Genomic DNA, 13,838 nt, shown 5'->3' with positions numbered 1-13,838 from the left:
ACACAAGACTGTCCTGGTTAGCGGGACTTGAAGATGGAGATTTGCTGGTCTCATGCTTGAAAAAACAAAGCCACAGGTAAAATACAAAGTACGAATAGGCATCCCTAGCTCAAATTGCAAGGGGGATTTACTTGTGAGGATCACGTAGAGACATGAAGAACCCTACTGAGTTGTACGACAGAGGATGAAAGCAACTGTCTTTCTGGTAGCAAAAATGGCTGACCTGCGAAGCTAGTTTGCAGCAACTGTTGTTGTGGTCTCGTTGTCTGTATCTCACCAAACATCTCCATGAGGACAGCCTGGAATTACCATATCTTAGTGCATAACTAGATTAAATGGGTTTAAACTCCAAGCCTTTAAAACACCATCAAGTTGCAGGTGGATGTAGTCCCATTTCCATTCGAAGTAGAAATGACAATTTAACTTCAATATAGTTGTTTTATTTGATAAATAATAAATAAATAAAGTATGAATATTATCGAATATAATGCAAAGCTTTATTTAAAGATATTTATATTTTTTTAATTCAATATAATATATACATATTCTAATATTCATATAATACACAGTCACATACACACCATAATTGTTTTGAGCTGCTTCAACCATCCACTTAACCAGCCCAAAGAGAGAGTCCAACAATTTCTTCCCAAGTTAGCCCCTGTAAATAACCAACAGCTCTATGGCTACATCCGTACTTTCATGCCCTTACCTTACATCACTAAAACCCTAATATACCCCTTCCTCCTCAAATACTCCAGCCGAACCCTAACCCAGTCTTAAATCTTCCGCATCTGCTCTGCATCTCTGAAAGTAAAGAAGCGAAGATGCAGATCTTCGTGAAAACCTTGACGGGCAAGACAATAACCCTCGAGGTTGAGTCCTCAGACACTATCGACAATGTCAAAGCCAAGATTCAAGACAAGGAAGGTATCCCACCGGACCAACAGCGTCTCATTTTCGCTGGAAAACAGCTCGAGGACGGCCGTACACTTGCTGACTACAACATCCAGAAGGAGTCCACTCTCCATTTGGTGCTTCGCTTGAGGGGTGGAGCCAAGAAGAGAAAGAAGAAGACCTACACGAAGCCCAAGAAGATCAAGCACAAGAAGAAGAAGGTTAAGCTCGCTGTACTCCAGTTCTATAAGGTTGATGATAGCGGCAAGGTCCAGAGGTTGAGGAAGGAGTGTCCTAATGCTGAGTGTGGTGCTGGTACTTTCATGGCTAATCATTTTGATAGGCACTACTGTGGTAAGTGTGGCCTTACCTATGTTTACCAGAAAGCTGGTGGTGATTAAGCTTTTTTTTTAAGCCTTAAAAGAAAGTGTTGAACAAGGATTTTTGCCAATTTATTATTTTCTTGCTTAGAACATGGTTGATGATGCCCTTATAGTTATATTTTATTGGTAATAATTGGTAATTTGGAGTTTAATTATTGGTTAATTAGTTGTTAGTGCTATTTTTTTTGTGATCGGTGCTTGATGTGGGTTTTGCTATAATTTTCATGGCGACAAACCCTTGTTGATTTACTTCTATGGGAAAACTGGCTTTAGCCCTGTAATCTGCTTGACAAGTCACCATGCCCCATATGAGAATCAAAGGATTGTCACTTGCCAGCAGACAACAGCGGGATATTGAGTATTAAAACTAACCGCAGCAAACAATCAATGTTCCCTGTCTTGTATCAATTTGGTGATGTATTGGCGTCTGCTAGGAAGAAATGAGATTGTTCCTGCTGCTTGTTAGAGGTCTGGTTAGCATAGCATTCTCCAGGAACAAACATATTACGTGCAGAATCTTAAAAACCAATGTCTCAAGGTAAGAGAATTTTCCATAGGAAATGATGCTCTGCCTGGATGAGTTTATTTCCTAGTACTAACTTTTAAAAGTAATTTAGATTTCCCGTTTGGAATGTCTTGGCAAAGGAGTTTTCTAGGGGATTACATAAGAAGAGGATGGAGAATTTCTTGGTAATAGAAGAAATCGAAAGCCATTTTCAATGTCCATTTGAACAAATCTTCTTGGTTTTTTTAGCTTTTCCTCTAGGGTTTATATTGTTTTTGTTTCAAATAGGCATTGGAAAACCAAATAGTAAATCATAAACAACAGATAGCTCCTTATTAACTCAACGTGGTAGACTACCGACTCTTGACTAGTAACTAGCAGGTGTTTTCAGATGCTTCCATCATACTCCTAGCTACAATTTCACCAAAAACTGAAATTTAAGTTCAAACTAGCAGGTGTTTTCAGTTGACCGAAAGACCTTTATGTTTAACGCCTCATCACAAACTGAAGCACCTGCGTGTCTGGTTGCCAGCGATTTTTCCGAGCTTTGGAAGTTGTTTTGCCAGCTAAGCTACAGTGGATGTAATTGAAGCTGTGGTTAGAACATGAACAGACCTTCTGGTGGAATGTTTATTAACGCAATGTAGCAAGTGGAAAACATGAACAAACAATTTTACTTAAACCGAAGGAAAGATACCTTACCCCTTGGAAGGGGAACCTGTGAAGACAACAACTAGTTTGTGACAGAGAGAAAGCACAGAAATCGCTTGCTCACACATATCAAAGCGTGCAAAAGAAAATATATTTATCCTATACATTAGTTTCAGATGATGCCGATTGGATACCTGGCCAACAACTTCTTACCTTGTGTAAATGTATCAGCAAGAGACTCGCTTGGTGATGTGAGCAAGACAATCATATTCGAAGCCTTATTTTGCATCCATCCACTTTCAAACGACTCTATGAGTTAAGTCCTTGAAAAATTTCTTGAGCATTGTTGTAAGTGGACGTGCTACTTGTGCTAAAGCGGACGTAGTTGAAGACAATATTGTTGTGGTTAACAGGACAGGTAGATTGAGGCTGGACGGCGCAATGCATGGTAACGCGGTTCCATAAGTACCATACATAGCAAGCAGACATATTTGAAGCTCAAATTGCAAGGGAAATTCACTTGTGAGGACATAGATCATGTAAAGAGACATGGAAAACCCTACTGAGTTGAAAAACACAAACAGCATGAAGCCAACTTTGTTTGTGGTAGCCATAATGGACTGACCTCCAAAGTGAGCATTGCTGCTGCTGGTACTATTAGTATGGTCAGGAATGTTTGTATCTTGCCAAACTCCTCCTGGAGGGTTGACTCCAACTTGGAACGTTGCAGTTGCAACCAAAACAGCTATAACTAGTAGTGTGCTGCGCGCTTCGCTAGGTGAATCCCTCCCCCTTTTAAACTTGAAGTATTCTATCAAATTATTCCCGTTTGACAGGCATCTCTCTGGTGTTGAGGGGTTGTCAGTAGAGGTTTGATTGTTGGAAATGGTAGACTGGATGATATCTCTTGCTCTTGTTGCTCCCGCGCTTCGAAGGATCTCAACAATTTCTCTATCCCCTGCTTCGCTTGGGAAAATTAGAACCATGTCGAGGGCGGTGAGGCCACTATGGTTAATGGCATTCACTTCCAACGAGCCTGAACTTACAGTTCCACTTCCAAGTAGCATTTCTAACACCTGCAAGGACAACTTATCTCATTTTTGCATATTTTTTAGTTTTATATGTTAAGACAGCAGTCAAATCACTGCAGTTGCTAAGTTGGATGACTATTTGCAGGGGCCATGCACAAGTAAATTGGGTCAATTGGCATTGTGGCCATCCCCAACATTTGCCAGACTCAGGTTCGAATCTCGTTAGCTGAGAACCCCCGATATGATGCATAACCACTACTAACGTGGAAAAAAAAGCAGCTCTTTGTTTAGATGAAGTCCTGTAACCCCTGATACCTGAGAACCAAAGACCTAAAATGGACGGGGCAAGATATATATGGACCCCTTCAGTTTTCAGAATAAACATCGATACGTGGTCCTTGGTGATCAGACTATTAGGAATGTGAAGACGGCTTGCTTTCCTGGTCTTGGTACTCCTCTGCATCCCATGTGTTCGCCTGGTCTGTTCAGAAAGTTTAAGCCTCAGCATTGGTTAGCAGCGTCGAAAAGGCCAGGCCCCCGCTGCATCATTGGGACTAGATTCTACAGGGTACCCTTTTTTGTTTAAAATGGACTGATCTTTACATGTATTTATAGGTTGATCTCTTTTTGTTGTAATATAGATGGTGCACATTTTTATGTTATGGTGGGCCGACCTAACAACCAAAACATAGGCATTCCCCTTACTGTGGGGGCTGTTGCTAATCTTTCTGCCTATAGTATGAACTCAAAAGGTTCCACTTGAAAAAAGTGTGAATATGAGCCATCTAAAATCTTGTTTAATGATTATTCTAATTATTTCACAAGGGCCTAGGTTTGAAGAAATATCTGGAGATGGACACCTATGGTTCAACTATCCAATTTTGACCTTTCTTAGTCTAAGAAAGAAGCTCTATTTTAATACAAATGTTTTGAATAATAGCCCAATGGCCCTGTCAAAGTCAGTACCTGATTGCTCTTCTTCACCGGAAAAGCATCACATAGACAGAAGGTCTTTGGATATCCATCCTTGATGGGTGATCGTGAAAATAAAGGTAATCAAGGCATTCTGTACTTCTGCATCACCTAGGACTTAGTAGGTTTATCTAGAGATCAAGTGTACAAGTGCAACTAGCTGGAATAGAAAACCTTATCAACCATATGAGCTAGTAAGTACCGGGAAGAAAAAAGGAAACAGACAGGAGAAGAATTTATTACCTCGCGTTGTTTTTTCCAGCTTGCAAGGTGCAAAACTGTATTCCCTTGCTCATCTTTCATGTTCAACAAGTATTCCTTGTTCATGTCTTTGATCCAGTCCCCCAATATCTTTATTGCTTCAAATCTGTTATTCTTGACCGCAAGATGCAAAGCATTCTCCTTTCGATCAGTCTCATCTTCAATACAATCAGGACAATCTGAAAGCATTGCACTGATCACCTCCGCCCTCCCTTTGATAGCTGCATAGTGTAGAGGAGTCATTTTCTGTCTTCCCTCTAACCGGCAGAGTTTGATGTCGACTTTCATTAGCTCCTTCACAATCTCAACATGGCCATTGGCTGCTGCTATATGCGTAGGGCTAAAGCCTTCTTGGTTTACCTCTTTGGCAAAACTGGTTTCAACTTTATAATCTCCTTCACAAAGTCGACATGCCCCATATCAGCAGCAATATTCAAGGGATTCTCAGCAGACAGCAGTGTGATGTTGAGGATTAATGGATTTTCTGTCAGCAACCGCTGCAAATAATCGATGTTTCCTCTTTGAGCTGCCTCAAACAGCCTTGTATCCATTATATTATGTAGTAACCTTAACTAGGATGGAAACAGATTGTCTTTGCTAAGGGTCTTTTCAGCAAGCAGACTATAAATAACGTTTGAAGAAGAATTCTCGTCGGCAGAAGATATCCTTGTCTGTTTTTTTTTTTTTTTTGCGAGGCCTCAGATGATGACTGCATGAATCATAAGGTAGTCACTATGGTTTGTCTATAGTGAAAAATAAATGAAACTCATATCATATACCTTGAGTGTTTGAACTGGAAAACTTGGAATTAAATATGGTATTAAAAATTGGACCTGCTCCTATCAATAACCTGTAACACATACTCTCTGAATAAAAATAAATAAACACTTGTAAGACATTCTTCTACTGAATATTTCGAGTAAAAATTGTTGAGATCCTTGATTACCACCATTATGTGTCTTGTATGTGTATTTAGTGCTGGTACCATTTCCTTCTGTAGGAAAGATTTTGATCGTCGTCAACCGACCTTAGTTTGATACTATCACTTGTCAGCATTTCCTTCTGAGGGAGTTTTTTTTCTTTCTTTTTTTATAAGAAGAATAATATGAAAGATCACGGTATAGCAAGCCAACCAATCCTGCTACAAGGTCATTCATCAGAATTCATTAAGCCTGCTAGCAGTAAAATCCTTACCTTGAGAGGAAGCCAACTACTTGCTCTTCTGTCCCTTCGCAACATTACTATTTCAAATCTTAGGCATAGCTCCAGGAAAAACGGCAGAATTAGGTGGCTTTTATTCAGAACTTTCAAAAACAAAATCAAGAGTAGCATTAGAGCACTGGAGAGAGCAGGTGTTTCCTCAGAAGCACCTTAGAGCCAGTATAACAGATTTTGGAATCTAAATCAGAACCTCACACCAATTAGAACAGCTCAAAGTCATAGCACTGGTGGTCTATGGGGACTGGGGATGCTCAACAGAAGCTATAGTTGAGGTGTGAGGTAGGACTCATCATGTAGCAAACATGCATGCTGTCTTATAAATGATTGATTGTCCAATTAAAACAGTAAGTCAGGCTTGAAAAGCTTTAATTATATTTAAATTATTTTATTATGCATCTAAAATTAAAAAAAAAAAAAACTAATTTATCCTTTACAAATATGATAATGAAAAATGTATTTTATATAAAAAAAAAAACCATCTTGTCCTTGTAGACCGGTTTATTAATTTTTATTGTGAAAAGCAAAATCATAACTTTATTGTAATTGCCTTCATAGTTTTTTCTTTTTTTTTTCTAATTCCATAACTTAGCACTCTGGTTTTGTTCAGGAGACCATTGATGGTATCTTCTTTGTTCATTTCTCTGATCCAATCCACCAGTGCTTTAACTGCTTCAAATTGGTTGTTCTTGATAGCAAGGTGCAAAGCAGTCTCTTTTTGAACAGTCAAATCTTCAATACAATCAGGGCAACTGGAAAGCATTACACTTATTACCTCTGCCCTTCCTTTGATGGATGCCTAATGAAGAGGAATAATCTTCTCTTTCCCTTCTAATCTCCCGCACAATCTCTACACGGCTGCCGGCTGCTGCCATGCGCACTGCACTGAAGCCTTCTTGATTTATTTCTCTGGCAAACGCTGGTTTTAGTCTTAATATCTCTTTTAACAAAGTCAACATGGGCGCCAATCGAAGCAATGTGTGAGGGATTTTCTTTAGAGAATATTGCAATTTTGTCGAGGATGAGTGGATTTTCTCTCGGCAACTGGTGCTAGGGCTCTGCATTTCCGGTTTGAGATGCCTCGAGCAACCTTAGATCCGTAGTGCCGCTGTCTTCTATGAGATGTTTTGGCAAGTAGGAGTTATGTAGGTGGTTGCTGCATAGAGAAAAGGGGAGGAAGTACCGTGGAAGTACAAGAAATCTTAAGCCTTTTTTAATGGCTAAATTCAAAAGAAATTCTGCAACAAGGAACAGAGACGAGTAGAGTTGACCAACATCTGAGTAACCACCAAATTGACATAAAGCAAATTGAATTACTGATAGTCATTTCAATGTTGAGATTACAGAAAATGTTCGAGCACAGAAAAGAGAAAACGAGAGGAGAGAGTGTTTTATTTACAATAGGAAATTCGTAAACAGAATTATTACAAGTTGCTCCCTAACTTCATTTTCTATTCCTCGACAAGTTCCCTGAAGGGAACGGCCTTACAAGGACACCAATGCCTGTATCTAGATGAAACCACAATCTACTCTCGATACATGCAAGTGGGTCATGACTCGAAGACAGCGAATATCATTAATCCCCTTGCAATTTATTCTAATATATTGGGCAGAAAGCGTCTGCTTTATAACAAATGCTTGAATTGAATCAGAAAAGAATATTGGGCCACCGGAGAAGATTAGAGCCCTTCAATGGATTCAAGATTGTATTCCTGAGAAGTTGAAGCTTCAGCCTCTCTACTTTCCTGTAATTTAGGCTTCTTGATGGCATCAAGAGTCTGTAAATACGTGTAAGAAGCACTCCGATTCAATGGACCACCCGGATTGCTTATTCTACTAGCAAGGAAGCGTCGGATCAGGCCTCTCAAGAATGGAGCCATGGTGTCTGGTTCATGTTCCAAGTAGTACATAACTCCTCCCATGCATGCACAAAATAGGGCCACCTGCAAAATCGCCAAACCAGAGTCTCACTCAGCCATATAAGTTCAAATATTGATTCAGGAAAGCATGCAAAACATTTGTGGCATTCATTGTTCAAGGGGGTCATTAAGTTTTAGTGTCTCCGTGAGTGTTCGTACACATTTGAAGCAACCCTTGGGCAAATCAATTTGTTAACCCCGCGCACATAAATTGTGTGCAAAACAAAACATGCATAGCCCAAACCCCAACCATTAATTGACTCCTGTTTGTCTCCCGGCTGTGAAACAAGTTCTTTAATTACAGTTACAAATTGCAACAGGACCACTCAGTTGAATTTTATTTTTTTTTACAAGGAGAAGAGATCCTATTTTACCAATAGCAAAATACAAAAAGAGAGGTGCAACTCAAAAGAGATGCCAATCAGCTGATTTAGTGGAGCATATTCATGCCATTGCCTTTTCCTGATAATGGATAGCATCATAAACAGAAAATCAACAGGGAGCATCAAGTAGAAGCTAGCATCATCCAGAATAAAGTAGGTAAAATAGATATCTGTATCTGGAATTGAGTTTGTTGAGCCAATGCAAGTAGGCCATATTGTACAAAAGTAATACCTCAGCGTTCTTAATATTTGGAAGCACGTGGTGGTTCACTAAAATATACCACAGTGAATCTCCAGCCCTTGGAAGAACATACAAGGCAAGTTCAGCACGTCTAGATTTTTTCTCCAGTAGTACAGAAAGGGCAGATATTCCACCTGCGATCCAATATACAAGTTTGTGGTCTCTTGTCGATATTTTTCGATGAAGGCATATCACCCCCTTGCATCATCCACAAACTACTAAGAACAATAGAACATATTCACCATTTTAACATAAGAAAACTCAAATGAGTTAACAGCTACCTGAAAAATTCCAACAAATGCAGATAAGAATGTCGTTGAGCGAACAGCATCTCTAAGAGCTAGCCAACATGTCCGAGCAGGAGCATCCATGAACTAGAAGGAAAGGATAATATTGGACAAAAGAAACATCAGTTCCAGAAATGAAAACATCGACCATCATCCTTCACAGAACAGAAATACAATCCCCGCCACAAAAAAACAAAAAAAGATGTGGCCAAGACATGTATTGTTATGTGAAAAGCATGTGAGACTATCTTAAGAGGTGGAACTATTCACAACTCCATGTACCGTAAATTGTAAATTAGATATTTTCTAACAACTGTTTATATAACTTTTCATTTTTTTTAGCATGCAGTTCTGCCTCCTGTTTCCCTCCCAAGACTCTGCTTAGGCAGACCACAACTAGTTAATTGCTTCAATGGTTCTTTTCTAGTTTTGAATGCACTAGCAACCTAAATGCCTGAAGATGGCATAATAGCATTAATAACAAACACAAAAAGAATAATAAAGAAGAAAACCAAAATCATACAGAATCAGCTTGAGTCAAAGATTACCTTCTGCAGATGCAGAACAACATAAGGTACAAAAGTCAGTGAGAAGTAAAGTGGAAATGTTTTCCTGAACGTTGCTGATGCTGCATTAGCATTCTGAGCTAAGCATGAATTTGTGCCCGGATGAACAACAGAACAAGGAATAATTGAAGGGAATTCTTCCAACTTCACAGAGCCCAGTTTCCCTCTGCGAGATAAAAAAGCTGACAATGAGGCAACATCCAGTGGGCCACCTCTACAAGTTTCTTTTACAGCCTTGTATACAGGCGCTGCAACTGGTCCAGTCTTCTGAATGAAGTCTTGATATGCTTTTGGCAAGCTCTCAGGACGCATTATAAAGGCATACATAACCTGAAAAACCATAATTACAGACATGAAGAAATTCAGAAATTAATAAAACAATAATGGAAATGACATGATAATGTTATGTAACATATATAAGCAGATGAATGGAGAGGTGATGGAATTAATAAATAACTTTCTCAAAACATAGAGAACAAAGAAATTAAAATTTTGCAGGCTGGGATGTGCATTTCACAACCGTTACTATTACCGGTATATAAATCATTACAAGAAATTAATAAGTGGTGGCTGATCCTCAGCTTGCATGTTTTTCATGGATTTAAATCAGGCTCAATATTGAAAAAATGTTCCTCTTATAAAAGATTCATATAGACTAACTCGAGCCATTTTTCTCTCTAATAATCATTCTTGAACCTAGATCATAAACTATAAACCGATCAACCAACTTAATCAGAGAAGGTCCTTATCTATTTTCAAGGCCAGCAACATCACTACACTCTTTCCTCTACAAACTACGACTTAGGATTGTACATTGACTTTGCTAATAAACCTTCTAGTTCCTCACCTTGCCCTTGCTAAATCTTCAACCAGAACTACAGTACTCCTCACTGGTGTAGCAATGTCTTTGTAGAAGCCAAAACATCAAACCAGCTCTCCTACATAACTGTTGTAATTCAATTAAATACATTTATTACCCTCTGCTTTCCCATCTTACTACTCAATCATCTCATTCATCTTCCATTATCATTCCAATCAGGCTAACTTTATTTTACTTGATTAAACAGTGTTCCATCCCCACACAAACATGGCTGACCATTTAGCCATGTTACTATGCTTCAGTATCAACTAGATAGCTCAGATGCAACTCCACTTCCTCCACCAATTCTTATTCCACTCACATCATTAATTCTTTGTCCCATATAAAAATAAGTGGTCCATGTCCGGTCTCTAGGCAGCAAACCTTACCAGCTTAACCAATTCTCATTTCCTGCCTTCATAAGCAGGTTTGAATAATGACTTCACAGAAATGTTCTTACAAATACATGGTCTCATGCATCAAGGTGAACTTTGATTTACCTGGGCACAAGCAATTGCAAAGAGCAAAGCATCTCCATGTCTCCAATGACTTCCCCAAAGATGAAACTTGTTTTTAGATTTTGCAGAATTATAAGCAGACTGATGAGAGGATCTAGTGTTAGACTGGAAAAATAAAGATCAAAAGCTTACCAATAAAATATCAAACTGTACTCGTATACCTGAGCTACCCTAGCCAAGAGGTAAAGAGCAAGAGTACGTCTCCGGTTTGAATCATCTAATGCTAAAACAGACAACCCTGCAACCGAACCTGCTAAAAATCTGCTCCATCACCCCCTTAAACAATGTCATAACCAAAGAATACGTTCTATCAAAGCAGTTATAAATCATCATAACATAAACTAAAAAAAATACAGTAAATTTTCAAACATTAATTCACAACTTACGCATTAATTGGCGTTTCTTTCCTTCTAAACTTCCTCAAAAAGCATCTCAGTGCATGATACGATCCAGTAAATCCACCAAAAAGTAACCCAACACGACAAGCCTCCTCTCTCACTATTAAATCCTTCTCCGAGACAAGTTGCTGCAATACAAAATCCAAATTCTCACACATTGCCAATAAAGCATTCTCTATATCCATTTCTACACCAAATTAAGCAAATTTCCAAAAAAAATAATCAAAATTTCAACAAAAATAATGCAACAAAAATCCACTGGATGATTTCAATCAATAACACAATAGACCAAACCAATCGTTTAAATTACGAAACTGCCATCACCAGCAAGAAATTAATCCAAAATTCGAACATTTTTTATGCAAATTCTCTCCTAAATTCAACCGATAACACAGTAAATCAAACAAAAAACCCTAATTTTACATCCCCTGCAAAATTATGAAACTGCCATGAAACACTTAAGCCGCATACCTTGAGGTCGAGAATAGAAGAGTAAGAATGTCCTTTAGCAAGCTTGAAAGCACGAAGCAAAATGCCGATACCGACGCGAACACCATAAGAGAGAAGGAAGCTTTGACAGAGATTACCAATTGCATGAGCGGCACAGGATTCATCAGGTCCGTGATCGCAAGGAGGGTAAGGACCATGCACTGCGTTTCTACGGTGGAGATCCTCTATTGCCTCGCGGAGGCGTTCCTCTGCCTCGCGGAGGCGTCGCTCGGCGTCGGAATTGTCGTGATGGAGGAGTGGTTGCGGAGAGGATGCCGATTTGGAGAGGGACGGCATTTTTGCGTTTTGACAGTAGGGGAGGGGAGTGTTCCACAATCAAAATGTTTCTTTTTTCTCGCGGTGACAACGCATTAACCATAAGGTAATGTGGCCTAACTTTGGTTATAAAGTATTTCAACAGGACAACTTACAATAATTTCATTAATTTCATTAACTTTTTGTATTTAATTTACATATTAATAATATTTTTAGATAAAAGAAATTGATGACTTTTTAGATTTTGTGATGTGGAGGAAAGCGAAAAATGGCATGGATTTTTCGGTGTTATTAAGGATTTGGTGCGGCTGGACCACTTGGTATTAATGACATTGTCTTTTCACAAACAGCAGGGGTATTAAGGTATAAAGCTGATGCTCTCACCAGAACCAACATTAAGGGCTCTTTTTTATTAATATTTTTATTTGTTAAAAGATTGATTTTTCCTAATTCAAATATATTATAATAAAATAACCACAATACCATTAAACTCCTTTAAGTTTTTTTTTTATTGTCAGAGTGATGAAGTAATTTTGTTGCTTTAAAAAAATAAAATGATGTGAAAGCCCTACCACTCTCTTACTTTTTTATTTTCTTTAGAGGACACTTATATCATTTAACTATATAAAAAAATGGTTAGTGGACAATTATAATCCTAATCAATTTTATAACAGCAAATAAATCATATAAAAATATAAGACAAATTATTTTTTCATTTGAATGAACAAAGATGTTATTACATTATAGTAATCCATAATACAATGAGTCTAACTTACAGTAAAACACTAATGGAGTTTAGATTTTTTAAAAAAACATTAATAATAATAATTATTATTATTTTTATGATTCAATTTTGGGTTTCCCCAAACTTTCTTATTTTTCATGTAAAAAATATATTTTTCTTTTTTTTAAAAAAAAGATAATACTTTAGATCAATCTGGTATGTATAATTGTTCAAAATGTTAGGTGGATGAACATTTTAGAGTTTTATTAAAGAAATATTGAAAAACAGATTGAAAATTTGATCAAGACTACACAAATTGAAGATTTGAGAACCAACATGGATAAGATTGCAAAGTTTCACAGTCCAATATTGACAAATAAAAGCTTAATTAAAAAGAAAGCTAAATATGGTAGACAAAATAGCAAAAAATGAAGAAATCAAGGGCTTAATTAAACTTTAGAATGCTTGATTGACTTAATTAAAAGTAAAATTAAAATAAATAGAAGTTTGAAGACTTAATTGAGGATTGAGTTGAAAAAATTTGAAATTAAAAACCATGTGACAAGGCACATGGAAATCTAAGAGTCCAATTATAAAATTTCAAGGGTTAAATTATAAATATTATCAAAGATAAAGGATAATTTTAAGCTTAATCAAAAGGTTTCAAAAGTTGAAAGCAAATTAAAAAAAAAATTACTTTAATTTAAGGTGTGTTTATTTTCCGGAAAGTGGTTACTAATAAAGCATTTTTTAAACTTTCATGTGTTTCTGAGAAAGCACTTTCCAAACATTTTCCGGTCAATAGAAAACACTTTTCAGTCAAAGAAATTTTTGACTTGGTTTTCAGGAAAGTGTTTTTCTTTTATTTTGAGCGGAAAATACTTTCGGGAAGTTATGAAAAATTTAGAAATGTCATATTGTTTGTTGATTATATCAAATTTAGTCCTCAAACTTTTAATTGATATATATATATTTTGTTTTTAATATTTATTTTTTAATTTCATCCCTTAAAATTTAATTTTTATATTAACTTTGGTTCTCATTTTTATAATTGTTATTTGCTTTTTCCTTATTATTTTTTAATTTAAATTTTTTATCTATCAAATTTGATACTCATTCTTTTGATGGTTATTTATTTTACTTGAAATAATTTATGAAATGTTAATTATTATAATTTTAATTTCTTCATCTTTTAATTTTTTTATTTTTTAGATTTGATCTCTATTATTTTGATTATTATTTATTTTATTTGAGATAATT

The 13,838-nt window shown here is 36.9% G+C and overlaps 3 protein-coding genes and 1 pseudogene across 3 annotated transcripts; 1 reads left to right on the top strand and 3 right to left on the bottom strand.

Moving 5' to 3' along the window:
- Positions 1-731: 731 nt before the first annotated feature.
- On the top strand, positions 732-1,432 carry LOC133675856 (ubiquitin-ribosomal protein eS31 fusion protein). The gene has a single exon (XM_062097377.1). It carries the CDS (start codon positions 828-830, stop codon positions 1,296-1,298), a length of 471 nt encoding a protein of 156 aa, XP_061953361.1. The 5' UTR covers positions 732-827; the 3' UTR covers positions 1,299-1,432.
- An 864-nt stretch (positions 1,433-2,296) lies between these two features.
- Positions 2,297-5,162, bottom strand: LOC133675853 (ankyrin repeat-containing protein BDA1). Its single transcript, XM_062097374.1, has 2 exons — positions 4,683-5,162; positions 2,297-3,512 (listed from the first exon to the last, which is right to left on the bottom strand). The coding sequence occupies exons 1-2, from the start codon at positions 4,986-4,988 to the stop codon at positions 2,736-2,738; spliced, it is 1,083 nt and encodes a 360-aa protein (XP_061953358.1). The 5' UTR covers positions 4,989-5,162; the 3' UTR covers positions 2,297-2,735.
- Positions 5,057-7,366, bottom strand: LOC133675359 (uncharacterized; annotated as a pseudogene).
- Positions 7,212-11,963, bottom strand: LOC133676319 (uncharacterized). Its single transcript, XM_062097978.1, has 8 exons — positions 11,561-11,963; positions 11,078-11,217; positions 10,853-10,952; positions 10,674-10,772; positions 9,297-9,644; positions 8,743-8,835; positions 8,453-8,659; positions 7,212-7,861 (listed from the first exon to the last, which is right to left on the bottom strand). Exons 1-8 carry the CDS (start codon positions 11,873-11,875, stop codon positions 7,598-7,600), a joined length of 1,566 nt encoding a protein of 521 aa, XP_061953962.1. The 5' UTR covers positions 11,876-11,963; the 3' UTR covers positions 7,212-7,597.
- Between the last annotated feature and the right edge of the window lie 1,875 nt (positions 11,964-13,838).

This window comes from Populus nigra, chromosome 16, assembly GCF_951802175.1.
Source record: "Populus nigra chromosome 16, ddPopNigr1.1, whole genome shotgun sequence".
Taxonomy (NCBI): Eukaryota; Viridiplantae; Streptophyta; class Magnoliopsida; order Malpighiales; family Salicaceae; genus Populus; species Populus nigra.
The sequence above is the reverse complement of the archived record's forward strand: the minus strand, read 5'-3'. Positions and strand labels throughout refer to the sequence as shown.

Bases quoted from the DNA above. Each gene is read 5' to 3' on its own strand.
- LOC133675856 (XM_062097377.1), top strand. From the start codon at position 828: ATGCAGATCTTCGTGAAAACCTTGACGGGCAAGACAATAACCCTCGAG.
- LOC133675853 (XM_062097374.1), bottom strand. From the start codon at position 4,988: ATGAAAGTCGACATCAAACTCTGCCGGTTAGAGGGAAGACAGAAAATG. The intron at 3,513-4,682 runs GTAATAAATTCT...TTGTCCTTGCAG, and splicing joins GCTGGAAAAAACAACGCGAG to GTGTTAGAAATGCTACTTGG.
- LOC133676319 (XM_062097978.1), bottom strand. From the start codon at position 11,875: ATGCCGTCCCTCTCCAAATCGGCATCCTCTCCGCAACCACTCCTCCAT. The intron at 10,773-10,852 runs GTATACGAGTAC...TCCTCTCATCAG, and splicing joins TCTTGGCTAGGGTAGCTCAG to TCTGCTTATAATTCTGCAAA. The intron at 8,836-9,296 runs GTAATCTTTGAC...CTTTCCTTCTAG, and splicing joins TTGTTCTGCATCTGCAGAAG to TTCATGGATGCTCCTGCTCG.